Source organism: Mustelus asterias, chromosome 17, assembly GCF_964213995.1.
Source record: "Mustelus asterias chromosome 17, sMusAst1.hap1.1, whole genome shotgun sequence".
Lineage (NCBI taxonomy): Eukaryota > Metazoa > Chordata > Chondrichthyes > Carcharhiniformes > Triakidae > Mustelus > Mustelus asterias.
In genome coordinates, this window is record NC_135817.1 from 52,058,028 (window position 1) to 52,076,006 (window position 17,979).

The 17,979-nt window shown below is 43.4% G+C and overlaps 1 protein-coding gene across 1 annotated transcript in view; it reads left to right on the forward strand.

Moving 5' to 3' along the window:
• The window catches only part of mab21l3 (mab-21-like 3), a 46,222-nt gene extending 29,308 nt beyond the window's left edge, over positions 1-16,914 (forward strand). Inside the window, exons 6-7 of the mRNA XM_078232010.1 lie at positions 13,493-13,687; positions 16,112-16,914. Of these exons, the coding sequence (XP_078088136.1) occupies positions 13,493-13,687; positions 16,112-16,345 (429 nt within the window). The 3' untranslated portion in view covers positions 16,346-16,914. The remainder of the gene's footprint in view (positions 1-13,492; positions 13,688-16,111) is intronic.
• Positions 16,915-17,979: the final 1,065 nt, after the last annotated feature.

Genomic DNA, 17,979 nt, shown 5'->3' on the forward strand with positions numbered 1-17,979 from the left:
TTTGAACTTTGTATAAAGCACAACTTTCAATACAAACGTACACGCGAATATACAAATTAGTAACAGGAGTAGGCATTTGGCACCTTGAGTTTGCTCTATCAATCAGTAAGACCATGGCTGATCTGATTTTGGTCCCAACTTCACATCCCTTCTATCGCCGATAATCTTTGACTCCCTTGTGAGTCAAGAATCCATCTACCCCTACTTTAAGAAGTTATTTGACATTCCCTCCACACTTTCTGGGAAAGAAAGAGCCAAAGATTCTCAACCCTATAAAAGAAAAATGTCTTCCTATTTCAGTCTTAACTGGGAGATCCCTTATTTTTAAACTGTTCCCTAGTTCTAGTCTCTCCCATGAGGGGAAACACCCTTTCAGCATTCGCCCTGTCAAATCATCTCAGGACCTTGTATTTCAGTAAGATCACCTCCCATTCTTCTAAACTCCAATGGGTACAGATCAACATTCCTTTATAAGGTAACCCCTGCATCCCAGGTATGAGTCTGGTGAATCTTCTCTGAACTGCTTCTAAAGCATTTAGATCCTTTCTTAAACGTTTCCTCGTTTTCAATTATTAATTCCCCATTCTCACTCTCGAGAGGACCAACACTCGCTTTCATTTTTAAATACCTGTAGAAACTCTTGCTATTTGATGTTACTTGTTAGTTTTTCTTGTATTCTAATTTCTCCCTCCTTATTAATCTTTTAATCTTTTTTGTTCTTTATATTCTTTCCAATTTTCTGATCTGCCACTCGCCTTTGTGGAAGTGTATACTTCCTCTTTCAGCTATCTTGAACTTAACTTAGTTAGCCATGGGATGGTGCATCCTTCCTTTAGAATCTTTCTCGCTGGGATGTATCTTTTCTGAGTATTCTGAAACATCTCCTTTTGTCTGTCTCTGCATTTCTTCAGAGCTACCCCTTAATCTAATTTTCCAGGGCACTTTAGCCAACTCGATTTTCATGCCCTCGCAATTGCCCATATTTAAGTTTAAAACTCTAGTCTTAGATCTACTCTCTCTGGGCGGGATTTCTTGGCCGTGCTCTCCCCAAAACCGGAAAATCCCGCTCAAGGTCAACGGCCCTTTGCAGGTCTGCAAAGATTCCCGTGGCGGGCGGGATGGGAAAATTCCCTCCTCTCTCTCTCTCTCAAGCTTAATATGAAATTCAATCATAACATGCTCACTGCTACCTAGGGGCACCTTTAATATGGGGTCATTGATTGATCCTGTCACTTTGCACATTACCAGGTATCCCTGAAGTAATAAGTGAAACGTCCTGGTCTTGAGAGAAATTATTTCTTCTTGGAAAGGAAGAAGTGATGGGGAAAAGACTATTAATGTTATGATTAATTGGTATATAACCAAACAAGCTATTTTTCTGACCTTTCATTATGGATCTTGGCTCTTGAAGGTGAAAAAGTCCGATCATTATGAATGTGATCTCCTATCACCCTATTCACTTATCACCAAATATGTGCTAACATATTGACAATTTTTGTTTGTTTTTCATACTTGATGGAAAATGGATTCTTGGAGTCAGTGCTCAGCCAATCAAAGACCAATTATACTTGGTCTAATTAGAGGAAAAGTAGTTAGAATAAAATAAATTGGGTGGGGAATAAGTTATCTATGGCTAAAATTAAAATGAGAAGGAGAGAATGAGAGAACAACATGAGCAGAAGTAAAGTATTAAAACACATTATCAACGTTTTTGCTTTTTAGCTTAGGGTTATTACATTAATAGACTTACTCCTAACATATCTGAGTATCCTTGCTAGTATTTTTTAATAACCGGTGGGCAAAGTTTGATTGCCAGTGTTCGAGTTGTCAGTCAGTCTAAGAGTTAAAATCATCTTTTTATTGTAACAGTTTAGGGTTATAATGGAGCTTCAAAATGGGCAGCTGCCTCCTGTTACTCCACTAGGACTTGCACACAAAGATGTGCATATCCCTTTTTTTTGTTTGATTTAGAAACTTTCTTATCTTTAGACATAATTGTAACTAACTTAGTATCACATGAATCCATAAAAAATACTCACTTGACACACTAAAGCACTTCATCAGAAAAGGATGACAACTTTAACATCTAAGGTCCTGACTGAAATTTCGCTCAGTCGTTACTTATTTTGTTCAACCTACCAGGTTGAATCATAGAATCCCTACAGTGCAGAAGGAGGCCATTCGGCCCATCGAGTCTGCACTGACCACAATCCCACATCGTCAATCTCACCTGGGCCCTATCCCTGTAACCCTACATATTTACCCTGCTAATCCCCCAACACTAATTTAGCATGGCCAATGAACCGAACCTGCACATCTTTGGACTGTGGGAGGAAACCGGAGCACCCGGAGGAAACAGACATAGGGAGAACGTGCAAACTTCACACAAATGGTCACTCAAGGCTGGAATTGAACCCGGGCCCCGGCACTGTGAGGCAATAGTGCTAACCACTGTGCCGTCGTGCCACCTATTACTTCAGACTAATATCCTGAGCGCTACAATGGGGGCGGCATAATGACACAGTGGTTAGCACTGCTGCCTCACAGCGTCAGGGACCCGGGTCCGATTTCCGGCATGGGTCACTGTCTGTATGGAGTTTGCACATTCTCCCCATGTCTGCGTGGGTTTTCTCCGGGTGCTCCGATTTCCTCGCACAGTCCAAAGATGTGCAGGTTGGGTGAATTGGCCATGATAAATTCTCCCTCAGTACCCGAACAGGCACCAGAGTGTGTTGACTAGGGATTTTCACAGTAACGTAATCGCAGTGTTAATGTAAGTCTACTTGTGACTAATAAATAAACTTTAATTCTCTAACATAACCAACTCCAATAAGTTTCTGATTTCAGTGCTAACTTGAAATAAAAAATTTCCAGCCAGCAGCCTTTTCACAGTTTAAATGGCTTCTATGAAAAATGTCTGTATTTTCAGTCTAATAGTCAATGCATTCTTTACTGGATTTATGAAATTCCTTAACTAGGAAACTAGAAAATTCCAGAGTATGCCACCAGGCACCACATGTATTCTACATTAACATAGAGTCAGGTCTCAGGATTCTATCATGCACCGACCAATAGCTCTGTAAATGGAACATTAGGTAACCAAATTATCACAGTGGGGTCACACTTAATGTGATATGATCACTCTTAACTGAACACAGAGGAATCCAGAGCATTAGCCTTTCAGGTTGAATTCACCCTACTGTAAATCCATCAGCCTTCCAGGAGGTCTCATTCAATGAACAGAGCTATCGGCCACCCACAACTTGCTCTCTAACCTCCTGAGCCACAATTTACTTATGTCCAGTGAGCAAGGTGGCAGCCATCTTCCCTCCACTTCCTGCCAGCACTGTACCTCCTGAGGTCCCTCTGTCCCTTCTGACGAACATGGTTTTGTCTTCTAAGATGAAAGCAAAATACTGCAGATGCTGGAATCTGAAACAAAAACAGAAAATGCTGGAAAATCTCAGCAGGTCCAACAGCATCTGTGGTGAGAAAATAGAGCTGCAATTTCGAGTCTAGATGGGCTAGTTGTCCCATGACTCAAACTCTGTATCCCCACTTATATGAATTCCCCTCCTTTTTCCCTTCCTCTCCTCTTTTCCTTTTTCCTTTCCTCTCCAGACTCCCTTTGTCCTTCCTCCCTCTCCTCCCCTTCCCTCTGCTCCTCTCCCCCTCACTTCCTGCTATTTCCTTCCCCCCTCCTCACCCTCTATAACTTCTTTTTCTTCCCAACCCTCTCTTCCCTTGTACCTCTTCGCCCCTTTCCTTTCCTCCTCCTCTCCTGTCTTCTCTCTTCACCTTCTCTCTTCCTCCCACTCCTATTTATCTCTCGCTCTTTCTCCTGTCTTGACCACCTCATCAGTTCCATTATGCTGCATCGTCTAACCATGCGATGGCTTGAAAAATTCAAATTGGTATTCTGTGCCATGGGAAATCAGTGAGTACATATTAAAAATGTTGTTGAGTTAAACTTTGATCACGAGGAGTTGAATTCACAGGACAGCCAGGATGGCAGATATTGATTAAATTTTAGAGAGGGTGTCTGAACCGATACGCTATAAACAATGAAAGATAATGTGACCAGTGGGATCATTGACACTCATTGCTGTCGTGTCAACTCCATTAATTCAACCCACCAGGGATCATTGCCAAGTCAGCTTTTAAAAATCTGAGAGCTGTGAAGAGAAGGAATAATAGTCAGGCACCAAAAAGCTGTGAGAAGGATGGAGAGAGGGATTAGGAAATTAGCTTCAACAACAATGTTATGCATTTAGCACCTTTAACATAGTAAAATGTCCCGAGGTGAATGACAGGAGTGGAATCAGACAAGATTTGACACAAAGGGTGATTAGCATAGTTTGTTATTTTTACATGAACAGAAGCTATATTCATCTATATAAGCGAATACAGTTGTAATTATTGTTCTGTATGTTCAGATTCTTTGTTTCCCGTTAAGATTATTATTTTGTGCTTTTTAAATACTGCGCCTGCAAAGTTCAGCTTGTAGAGCCACTGCTTTTGGTGCAATGGGAACTGGGAGAAACCAAGAATGGTAGGTGCCCACTTTTGACAACATCTGGCTTGACCCATGCCTATCCTCATGTCGGAAGGGCTTGTTCCAGAATCATGAAGATTAAGCAGGTTGTGGCGTCAGTCAGGGTCTAACTCTGTTTTGACGTCTGAGCTGCCAATCTGAACCTTGCAGTCATGTCAGTGCCCTGTCTTGAGCACACATTGCTGACCATGTGTTGAAGGGAGCCCCTACCATCACCATTAAAGGAATCAAAGTTTAACATTCAGGAGAGGGGCTCTTGGCTTTCTTTTCCTGTTGCAATGTTACTGTGTACTATGTCGAAAGAGGAGTTGACAGAAGTTCTTCAGTCTGAAGGCAGTGGTTCTGGACCTTTGAAAAGAGCGGTGTAGTTCTGCAAGCAGAAAACTAATTGCCAGCATGAGTCTGGAGTTGCAGTTCCGTGTGGACTGTGGCATAATTGAGAGAGGGAGCAGAGAGAAGTTGCTCACACAGGCAGGAGGAGTTGGGTTCTCAACAGAAGGCCTTGTATGCCTCACAGAGCACTTCCCCTTCCTCCATCCCAGGCAGAAGCAACATCTGCGCCGGCTACAGTTCGCCAAGGAGGCGTTCATTTGAACGATGTCACCTCCTCAAACCGGACCTGGAGCCATAGGTGGTCCTCGGTTTCTGTACCAGTGGATTCTTCCAGGCTGGAGCCAGCGAATTCCTGACATCTCCGTTCGCTGTGCATTGTTGAGCAGTTGGGTGACAGAGATCCTGTACACCAGGAGAGGGGATTTCATTATGTTCTTTCTAACCAGAGAGAAGGGTGGACACTTGGCTTTCCAGGATAAGGGAATTCCCAATGATGTCAGGAACCAGCAACTAAACACCCATGGCAGTGAGGCCTCTGTATCTGAATGGGGAGATGTTTCATAACTAGAGGTTTCCTCTATGTGAAGTTGGTGTGTGATTTTGCTCGGTCTATCATGTTGGTAAATTCTTGCTATCCTGGCAGCAATCGTGGTGCTTCCATCATGAACCAGTCAGCTGTTCCAGCCACCAAGTAGCTACACCACACAGTATATCGGCCCTACATGTGGTTAATGAGTCCTCTCCACCACACGGCCAGCACTCCTACAAAGATAACCATGCTGTGAGTATCGGCACTCTGAATCAACAGCTCCAGTGCTTGGAAGGAAGCCTGGCCTCCAGTGCCTCCTGGCACACGTCTCATCATTTATGAAGTTCTGCTGCATCCTATATGACTGGCAACCATGAGGGCAAGGCCAGGCTTCCAATGACCACCTTGGGAGGAAAGGTCAAGGCACCCAGAAGATCATTGCTAAAGATGGGCTGTCTGGTGTCTCATTAGAGGCCAGTTGCCCTGATCACTTTTGCTCCACACTTTCCACCTTTCCTTCTATCTGTCGTGGACCATCACTGTTCATCTTGGCTAAATTCCTGAAATCAAAGATACTGCAAGCCAATCATTCCTGACAACTTTATCCAGGCAACACTTCTATTAATACATACTAAATTAAACTACGTATCTTTATTCAGTACCTCCTTGGAGGTGCCTTTGTCTGGCTTTGCATTTATATCACAAGGCACTGCCTGAGCCACAGTGGCAGGTATCTGAATACTCTCCGGTCAGAGAATACTCTCAGCGGCAGGTTCCCGCTGCCTCAGTCACACAGCCATAGAGTCCTGAGAGGTGATGTCAATAATGCTGAGCACCATCTCCTCCAAGGGGAAGTGTGGACATTTGGCCGTGCCTTAACTCCACCAGTTCTTTACTGTTCCCTTTGTCGGTGGGTGTGTTGCAGTGTGTAAGGTTGATATCGCTGTTATGGTTGTGATTGAAATGAAATATGTGGAAGCTATGAGATATGGATATGAGGTTTGCACCTTGTGTGATGGTGAGGTGGAGCACATGAATGTTGGGTATGTGTTCTGATTGCTAGAGACAGTTATTGGATAATGATGGGAATATGGTGCATGGAGCAATGTGTGGTGGCTGGTGATGCAGTTATTGGGATGCAGCATTTGAAGATATATTCACTGACCTTGGCCATTTGTGTGAAATCATTGGACTTCTTGCAGTAATATATCCAGCTCCTCAGCACTAGACGCCTGATAGTGAGCTCCTTGACCACTTACTCACACTTCCTTCACTGTCTGTCTGCAGAATTTGAAGTGCAAATTACACTCAGCACACGTAGGGTCCAGTTTTCCCATCCCACCTGCCACGGGGATCATAGCGATTGGGACATAGACCATGTAACGGTCTGTTGACGTCGGGCGGGATTTTCCAGCCTTGGGGCGAGTGCAGTCAGGAAATCCCGGCTGTAGAGTTTCAGTGATCATTTGTGCTGGCTTGGAAAATGTTGACCTTGAAGCTTGGCTCCACAAAACTGGCCATGCCTCCAGTATAATTGATCACCATTGGTCGTTTCCACTAATTGTCATCATGTATAAGACTTTGTAAACTATTTGCCCTTGCATCAGTAGTCATGAGGTGTTTCAAGCGCATCCTTTAGATTCCCTTGTTCCACATTTTGCTCAACCAAACTTTGATCAACCTCTTGGTCAGTGGACAACGTTGTAGAATCATAGAATCCCTACAGTACAGAAGGAGGCCATTCGGCCCATCGAATCTGTACTGACCACAGTCCCACCCAGGCCCTATTCCTGTAATTCCACTCATTTACCCTGCTAATCCCCCGACACTAGGTTCAATTTAGCATAGCCAATTAACCTAACCCACACATCTTTGGACTGTGGGAGGAAACCCAGAAGAGAACGTTCAGACTCCGCACAGATAGTGACCCAAGCCAGGAATTGAACCCGGGTCCCTGGCGCAGTGAGACAGCAGTGCTAACCACTGTGCCGCCCTGTCACAGTTCTGAACTTGGTCCATTATATCCAACACCACATGGATAGATTTGGCAACTATGAGCCTGATTTTACCATTTTCATTCTAAATGCTGAATCTGGGCGCAATTCAGATCCGACTTGGAAATCTGCTTTCAGGCGCCCCCATACGCACTCAGCCTGAAAAAAAAAGTCACGGGTCTGAATCGAACTGAGGGTGGGGCTTATGCACCCGAAATGATCGGAGCTCTGACCTGCACATGCGCAGTTACAAAAGCGGCCCGGGAGTGAAAAGCGGGAGCGATGGCCACTACAGACATCACTGTCCCCCATATCCACCCCCAGAGAACGATATGGCCTTACTCCTCCTTCCCCCCCCCCCCCCCCCCCGGCCCTTCCAAAAGAACGATCTGGCCTCACTCCTCCTCCTCCCCACCCCCCAGAGAATGATCTGGCTTCACTCCCTGCCCCCCTCCCAAAACGATCGGGCCTCCCTTTTCCCCCACCCCCACCAGAGAATGATCTGACCCACCTCCCTCCCCCACCCCTCCACCACCGATCTGAAGAGAGTCAGAGAGCCATTGGAAGCACTGAACTTACCTCTTCAGCAGCTGGAGCGCCCGAAACAGACTTTTATTTAGCATGTCCATTTCGGCCCGATTCCGGATTGGCGAACGCAATGGCAAAGGGGGAAATGCTGATCAAGTTGGGCGGGCAGTTCATTAATTTAATTTAAATGCATGCAAATGCATTTAAATCGCCGTTGCGTCCGTTTCGGGCACAAATCGGATTGCGGCCATTCCCGGGCCTCGGTAAAGTGGCCATCTGTGCGGACGCGGGCGCGGATCGCGTTAATGGCCTCACACCTGACTTTACCACATTTTTGCACCCGAAAACGGGTGTGACGCAATGGTAAAATCGGGCCCTATGTTCACGCTACCATTGTTGTTTTCTTTTCCACTTTTAACACCAAGCAACCATCAAAACCTTAACGTCAATCCTACTCTCTTAATTTGAATTAGTGATTTTCTCCACGACAGGACCCAATGGGTGTTGGTGTCTGGGATTTGCTCCCAGCCAATATTAATGATTACTGCATCTCCTCAGGGCTATGTACTGTCACTTTTTTTCATCCTTTACCCGAATGATTGTGGATCAGAGCACAACAACATAGCAATCCTGAAGTATGCTGGTGATAAGGTGGTACTTGTGGGCCTCATAACTAATAATGATGTAAACTATAGGAGCTCAGTGGAGAAGTTTGTAAAATACTTTGTTAACAATTCCCTTAAACTGAATGAAAACAAATTGAAAGAACTAGTTAAGGACTTCAGCCAGTTAATGATATCATTACTGTGATGATTCATGTGGACACTAAAAATAGTTATTAAGTGCAAGTATGTTGGTATCAAAGCAGATGATGCATTGAATTGGAAGGAATGGCAAGCGACATTCACAATGATATTACCTCAGAAAATTAAAATCCTTTTTGAGTGGATCTAACAGTCATGATCTTCCGTATATTTGTAATTGAGAGTGTTTCCTTGGATATCTCTCTCTAGTACTGTGGAGTTGGGAAAATAGAATTTTTAGGAGTAATGAGATATTGAACTAGACGGCAAGGGCATGCAGAATTTCTTGATGAAATCGGTCAGCGAATTCTGACAAAAGTAAAGTGTCATTAACTATGCGAATCAGTTCTTGTCTTGTACTACATCCCTCAGATGAAGGATAAATCAGTACTTGGACTCTATTGTGCCTTTCTTCCGAAGACCTTTAACAGGAATTGGATGAATGGATGAGGATATGTACTCATGATGTGACTCACTGGTTACTTTAATGCATTGGAATAGATTTTTAATATATTTTAATTAAAGTTAGACCTGTGATTGGGTCATTTTCTTTATTTTTATTGTTACTATTCATTTATATATAATGTTTGAATGAACGCGCAATGTACCCAAATTAATTTCCGCACGGACAAAAAAGAGAAATTGAAACGTGAGGTGATGCATTTTGGTAGATCCAATTCAGGTGGAAGCTATAAAATAAATGGCAGAACCATCAGGAGCATAGACGCAGAGAGAGATCTGGGAGTACAGTCCACAGATCCTTAAAAATGGCAGCACGGATGGAAAAGGTGGCAAAGAAAGCATGTGGCATGCTTGCCTTCATCGGATGGGGCATTGAGTATAAAAGTTAGCAAATTATGTTAGTTGTATAAAACATTGGTTAGGCCACATGTGGAGTACTGTGTCCAATTCTGGTCTACCAGAAAGACATGGAAGCTTTGAAGAGAGTATAGAAAAAGTTTACCAAGATGCTGCCTGGTATGGAGGGTATTAGCTATGAGGAGGGATGGAATAAACTGAGACTGTTCTCCCTGGAAAGACGGAGGCTGAGGAGCAATCTGATAAAAGTTTATAAAATTTATGAGGGGTATAGCTAGGGTGAACAGTTGGAAGCTTTTTCTCAGGGCAGAAATGACAATTACAAGGGGCACAAGTTCAAGCTGAGCAGGGGGAAAGGTTCAGTGGAGATGTGCGGAGAAAGCTTTTTACACATAGGGGGCCTGGAATGCACTGCCAAGTGAGGTGGTTGAGGCAGATACATTAGCGACATTTAAGACTTATCTAGATAGACACACGAACAGATGGGGAATACAGGGATATAAGCGGTTGGTCCACATAGGCTGAAGGACCTGTTTCTGTGCTGTACTGTTCTTTGTTCTTTGTTTTTCTGTAGAGCAGAAGATGCTGGAAAATCTCAGCAGGCCTGGTAGTATCTGTGGAGGGAGACACTGTATTAACATATGGAGTCTGTATGACTCTTCAGAGATACAGAGAGGAAGAAATGTGATGGATTTTATACTGTTTAAGAGGGGGTGCAGCAAAATAGAAGGTCAGGAATAGGAGAGGTGGTTCGGGCCAGAAAACTGAAAGTTGTTGATATGACACAGAGCATCAGGAGAATCGCAAATATAGGTGGAAAGAGATTGGAAAAAGGGAGAGAGAATGGAGTCAATATAGGAAGAAATTAGTTTGGTAGATGGTTCAGGCCAGGGAATTGAATTGCGAAGGTTTCAAATGTTACACTGACTCTTTTGGATGCTAACGTGCTAATCGAAAATTTTATAGCCTATTAAGTGTATTAATATTAGCTAAAAATAATCTGACTACGCTACCCAATATAATGTGGAAATGCTTCTGTATTTATTTTAAAAGTCATTTTAAAATCGGGTAACTTATAAGTGGTAGAATTCTTCTTTGGCAGTCCCTTGGAGTCGAAGGTGACTTGCCTCCACACTGAAAATGAGTTTTCGGGTGACTGAAGAGTCCAATGCGTGTGTGTAATCTCTGTCGCCGGTGGGGCAGATAGTGGTTGGCGGAACGGATGGATGGGGTGCCCGGGTTGCCATACGCTCCTTTCACTGTTGACACTTGGCTTCAGCTTTGATTTGATTTACTATTTTCACATGTATTAGTATACAGTGAGAAGTATTGTTTCTTGCGCACTGTACAGACAAAGCATACCATTCATAGAGAAGGAAAGGAGAGAGTGCAGAATGTAGTGTTACAGTCATAGCTAGTAGTGAAACTCGATGTTCGACTCCTTCCTGGATACTTTTCCTCCACTTTGGGGCATCCTGGGCCAGGGACTCCCAGGTGTTGGTGGGGATGTGGCACTTTTGAGGGTGTCCTTGCAGTGCTCCCTTTGCCCTCGCTTGCTGGATCGAAGCTCTGAGTAGGGTGCTTGTTTCAGGAGTCTTGTGTCAGGCATGTGGGCAATGTGGCCCACCCAGCAGAGATGATTGAGCATGGTCAATGCTTCGATGCTGGAGATGTTGGCATGAGCAAGAACACTGACATTGGTAGTCCATGTCTCTGAGCCATGTAGGAGGGCAGGTATTGCTACTGCTCTGTAAACTATGAGCTTGGTGCTGGGTCTGGGGTCCTGGACTTCAAAAACGTCCTTCCTCAGGTGACCAAAAGCTGCGCTGGCACATTGACGATGAGATTCAAGACCACCTTCCATGTCTGCCCTTGTTGACAGTCGGCTCCCAAGGTATGGACAGTGGTCCATGTTGTCCAAGGCCTCATCATGGGGGTGGGGTTATGCTGTCTGGTGGGGGAAGGTTGGTAGAGGACCTTTGCTTACAGATGTTTAGTGCAAGGCCCATGCTCTTGTATGCCTCAGTGAAAGTATTGATGATGGCTTGGAGCTTGGCCTCTGGATATGCGCAGACCCAAGCATCGTCTGCATACTGTAGTTCAATGACAGCAGATAGGATGATCCTGTATCTGGCCTGACATTTGAACAGATTCCCATTTGTTCTATAGCTTAGCTCCACTCCTGTGGGAAGCTTGCTGAGGGTGAGATGGAACATTGCAGCAAGGAGGGTTGAGAAGGGCATCAGTGCAATGACACAGCCTTGTCTGACCCCAGTCTGAATATGAATTGAGTCTATGGTGGTTCGATTGGTCAGGATAACGGAAGAGTGCAGTCTATTTAAAAATGCTTTTTTTTTGTGATAAACCTATTTTCATTTGTATTCATTGAACTGCAGTAAGCTTGAATATATAAAGGAATATCTTTCATTGCATCTTTTTTTAAATTGCGTTTTAAAACACCGTTAATTATGCTAATTTATGGCAGACCTTGCAGTCAGAATATGCAAATAGGTTTTGGCGGAAATCAGAAGGAAATGCCCATTCTGGCAACTACGCCCAAAACGGAAGCTCTTGCCATTCCTTCATTTGTTACATCTTTTCCTCCTTTCAGTTTATTCCCTGGAATTTAATCTTGAGTACTTACTGATGCACAGGCCATGTATAGCAGTGCAATCGAAAACTAAGAGCAAGACTATTTTAGCTGAAATCCGGCTAGGCTCTATGTCAGGGGAGGTGGCTTATGAAGAGGGGCAAGGGACTATTAAAGCTATCAGTAGTCTAGCCCGTAATCAAAAATATAAGATCCAGTATTTCCTCTTTCGAAGCACATCCCTATGAAGATAATGGGCGGGATTTTCTGATGCTCCCCACCAGTCAAATCATCTGGTCCCGCCGCCGAAGGCAATTCCTGCGGCAAGTTCCTCGGTGGTGGGATGGGCAAGCCACGCAAAACGGCGCACACATTGACGGGACCGGAAGATCCCGCTAACGATCAGTGGCAAGCTGCCTCCACTGCCTGAAAACACGGTGCGATGGGGCTGGAAAATGCTATCTAATGGCTCGAAGTTTCAAATGGGTATGGAGGCGGGACCAGAGATGGAAGGGTTGGTAGTTTCTTAGCACCAGCCAGTGTTCCAATTTGCGGCATGTTGACCCCTCTGGGCCATTTGTGAAGATGCCAGGTTTTGGGAGGGGGGAGCAGTGGGTGGGGAGAGGTATACATCCCATGTGGGTCTGTAGCTAGTTAGGCTTCCATAAGGGCCTATTACAGCCACTCTGCTGATGCTGACACAAGTGTTCCAGTCCCCCTGCTGAGGCTGAAACCTGGCTGAGGGATGGAAGTGGCCTCCAGGCAGCAGTCCAGTGTTACCATAAAGTCCCCCAGAAGTCTTAATAAACATTTGGCCTATGGCCACAGGTGCAAGCATTGGCCACTCTGTGGCAGGCTGTCCCTCCACAATGACAGCCTGGCACCTATGGCCTTTTTTGTATTTTTAATGTTTGCAAGATGGTGCCTCCATCTTGCGACTCCCTCTCTGTTTCACCAACTCAAGATTTCCTGCTTCCACCTCTGATATTGGGTCTTCTGATCTTTCAGTCCAGTCTTGGCAACTCGACCGCTGCCCCTAATTGGTTAGGATGGGCAGTCACTTCTCGAAAATCATTTCCTGGATCCCATTGCCGGCAGATTCAGATTTTTGACCTGGAATTGAGCCCAGGCTTTAATTTAAGTCCCTGAAACAAAATTCCAGCCCAAAACCTCTATCTGTTCCTCTGGAGTACATTTACTCAAATGGTGTATCAGATTTCTGTTCTTGGGAGTAAATCTATCAGGAAAGGGAAGTTAAAACCCTCATCGGGATGTTAGAATGTGCTTAGTAAATCTATTAGCAATCTGTTATTTAATACCCAATGCTTTCTATCTTGGCAGTCTTTTGGATATAATTTATTAGCCAGATCGAATTACCACTGGCAGCTCTCATTCACACGTGCGGAGAGGGAGCTATTAGAGGATATGGATGAAGATGGAGGCTGCCGTCTAAGGTGTTTACAGGTTATAAGAAAGCTGAAAGAAGACTACTGGTGCCCTGGAAATAAACCAGTCATCATATCCTACCACTTACAGGTAACTAATGTGATCTGGCTTACAAAGTAGATGATTCATAATACCATGTACATCACTTTGCTTTGGCAAAGTGGATTTACAGAGAAATAGAGGATGGTAGTTTATTTTAAAAACCTAACTAATAGCTTCTAGACCCACCATTGAAAGGACACATTTGAATACAATTGCTGATTAAAAACACATTGTAAGACCATCACAGCTATGAAGCAGCCTAGATGATTCTTCTTCTTTCACGAATCTAGGTTCTAAATTCTTCCTTCAGATCTTTAGTCATGCCTGAGTCAGGATTGAGCACTAAGGATCTCTAGTGGCCTTTGATTCTAGGCCAACATCTTTGCATTTTGCTAGCATTCCGTTACGGAGTTGTGTTTATGCCAATCTGCCTTTTAATCTTCATGCAGTTTCCTTCATCTCATTGATGAACCAATTACTGTAATGACTGAGGTACATACAAAAATGCACAAATGTATTTACTCTATGTACATCAAATCCTGTTCACCCATCATTCCTGTGCATGCTGATCTATATTGGTTCCTATTTAAGTCTCAATTTACTATTCTCATGTCTCTGAAATATCAGCACTACTTCAATTCTGGCTTCTTGAGCAGCCCCGATTTTATTCACTTTTTAGCACTAGTGACTGCACCTATGGCCAAGGCCTTGAGTTCTAAAATTCCTCCTCTAAATTCTGTTCCTCTCTAACTCTCATTTTCTCCTTTAAGGTTAAAACTTACCTCTTTGATCAAGCTTTTGATCATCTGTCCTAATATGGCTTGGTGTTAAATTTTGTTGGATAATGTTGCTGTGAAGCATATGAACATACGAATTAGGAGCTGGAGTAGGCCTCTCGGCCCCATGAGCCTTCTATGCCATTCAATAAGTTCATGGCTGATCTAATTGTCAATTCAACCCCACATTCCTGCATACCCCTGAAAACCTTTCACCCCCTTGCTGGCCAAGAATCTATCTAGTTCTGCCTTAAACATACTCAAACTCTGCTTCCACTGCCTTTTGAGGAAGAGAGTTCCAGAGACTCATGATCCTCTGAGGAAAAAGAAATTTCCTCATCTCTGTCTTACATGAGTGACCTCCAGGTTCTCCAACAAGAGGGCACATCCTCTCCCTGTCCAATACCCCTCAGGATCTTAAAGGTTTTGATCACGTCGCCTCTTACACTTGTAAACTCTAATGGATACAAATCTAATCTCTCTGACCCTTCCTCAACAACTCACCTATTACTGGTATTAATGCAGTAAACCTTCTCTGAACCTTAGGATGTTTTAGTACATTAAAGTTGCTATATAAATGAATGTTGATTTTGGTTGGCTTAAAATATTTGAGGTAAGCTACAATATGTTTTATTCTGAGGTGAATGATATTACCTTTTAGTTTCTCTGCTATGGTTTTAAAAACTAATGATTGATTAAGTAAATTGAGCACAGTTATGGCTGGCTGGCATTATCAGTCTATTAAGCAAGATAGTCAGAGGTGAACACCATACCAAAACTTTTTAAGAGGATTGAGTGGGTGCACGAGGGATCAGAACCCCCTGCAGGATCAGCCTCTCTCTGGATTGACCCCCCCCCCCCCCACTACCCCCATAGGATTGGAAGATTTTCTGCCCCCACTTGCCCCGCTCTCAGTGATTGATTGGCATGGTGGCACAGTGAGTAGCACCGCTCCTTCACTGCATCAGAGACCCGGGTTCAATTCTGGACTTGGGTGTCTGACTGTGTGGAGTTTGCACATTCCCTCTGTGTCTGCGTGGGTTTCCTCTGGGTGTATCGGTTTCCTCTGGGTTTGGGTTTCCTCTGGGTGTATCGGTTAACCTGGTGTTGTTAAACTTCTTACTGTGTTTACCCCAGTCCAACGCCGGCATCTCCACATGTATCGGTTTCCTCAGATGTGCGGGTTCAGTAGCTTGGCCATGTTAAATTGCCCCTTCGCATCCAGGGATGTGTAGGCTATGGGGATTTGCCATGGTAAATGTGTGGGGTTACAGGGATAGGGTGGGGAAAGTGGCCTGGGTAAGATACTCTGTCAGAGTTGGTGCAGACTTGATGGGCCAAATGGCCTCTTCTGCGCTGCTGGGATTCTATGATTGGACCAAAAGGGGGCCAAAAGCAAAGTTAAAAATCCACAGCGTGTGGGGAATCTCGGACTTCAGGACTCTCAGGTCCCAGCACATCAACAAATAATTCCTGCTAGGGTTGTTGTAAATACTTTGTGCAGTAATGTATTATTGTTGAACTAAGGACATGGGTGCAGGATGGGAAGAAACATTGAGGATAGTTTCTGATGGTCAGTAAGTTGAATGCAGAAGTAACAACTCACAATTAAAGGGATTAAATTTCACGCATCAGCCCTTGGCAGCAATAGCGTTTCATTAATAAAATGCTAACTGCTTACTTTTCCCCTCCTCAGACACTCTTGTTTTGGACCTGTGAGAAATATCCACGCTCTAGAGATTGGAAAAATTTCCAAAAATGCTTCCTGCGCTTGGTAAAGAAACTTCAGAAGTGTGTACTACAGAGATACCTCCGACATTTCTTTGTGAAGAGCTTTAACCTGCTTAAATATGCTAACACAAATGAACTGGATATAACATCTCAGAAAATTAATGAATTCTTAATGAACCCTAGTATGTACTTCCGCTAAATTTTACAGACTTTTTAAATGAATGACAGGACGACAGATTCCGATGTGCCAAATCTTGCTGAATTTTCGAGACTCTCCATCTATTACCCAAATTAAAATTGAGTTACAAGTTAATATTAATACTGTCAGAAGAACAATGAAAATTACTAATGGCATTATTATATGAATACTTGTACCAGATTTCTCTGATATTTTGGTGATGGCAGTAACCGCCATTGAAATGTGAGAGGCGCAAATTTAATGGGATCATGTTGTGAATTCATATGGTAACATTGCTAATAGCATTTCTATCCTGTAATGTGCTTAAGGGTTTAAACAGCTTTACTTGAGATGTTACTTTGCTGTGGACTTTTATGCCTTGAAGAATATTCAAAATTTTCAAATTAAAATTTCATTTGTTGCTACTGTGCGACACTTTTTAAAAAAGTTTTCCCTGTAGCCATTGTTCAGTGTTTAATAAATTGTTCTGTTACGAGGGGCTGCCAAATGTCATTGAGTTCATGAAATGCACATTTATACTTTAGCAAAATCTCACCAAATTAAAAACATATGTTCTATGCCTGTGATTTAAGCCTAAGGTTCATTCTGGGTTTTTTTCACCTTTACAAAGACACATGTATTCTTAATCAAACTTCTCGGCCCAGCCGCCTGTTGATATATATTTTTTAAACTCTTTGGTCCTTGCAAGTATAAATGCTAATTCTAATCTGATTTACAAAGACAGTAAAATCAAGCAAGTTCCAATTCTGCCTCTATAATTGTTAGAAATACAAGCACAGTGCCCAATAGTTTAGAAATGTATAAGCTACATGGGCACATGCATCATATAATGTTTTACCAGGCTTCAACTCCCAGGCTGTGCCCAGCAGTCGTTGTATCACCTCTTTCCAATGTGTTATCTGCTTTAGAATGATTGGTTGGACCCACCTTCTGACCAAATAATTGTGTGTGGAAACCATCAAATGGCATATAGTGGGTGGCACTTTGGTTAGCACTGCTGCCTCAGTGCCAGGGGCCCCGGTTCGATTCCTGGCTTGGATCACTGTCTGTGTGGAGTTTGTACACCCTCCCTATGTCTGTGTGGGTTTCCTCCGGGTGCTCTGGTTTCCTCCCACAGTTCAAAAGACGTGCTGATTAGGTGCATTGGCCGTGCTAAATTCACCCTCCATGTACCCGAACAGGCGCTGGAGTATGGCGATTAGAGGATTTTGACAGTAACTTCATTGCAGTGTTAATGTAAGCCTACTTGTGACACTAATAAATTTTAAACTTTAGTGTAAACATGAAAGTCAACTGCTGCTGACTATTCCTACTTTTGGTATCATTGGACAGAATTTCATTAAGGAACTTGTTACGATTCTGGACCAGGCCCCAATGTTTGGGTACGATATGGTGGGGACCTGTAATATTTTGTTTAAAGTAGACAAAATTTGAGATCCCAGGTACATACTAAGAAATCAATACTACAAGATTCCACAATTGTTGAACAAACAGAATCAATTTTATTATACAGCGTCAGAAAAGTAAAACAATTTACAATATCCATCATATACTCTAGCATTCAAAATAAACATGAGGTACATGTGAATTAACAGGCAAATTGTGGTCAAACACACCATGTTGCACAATACATG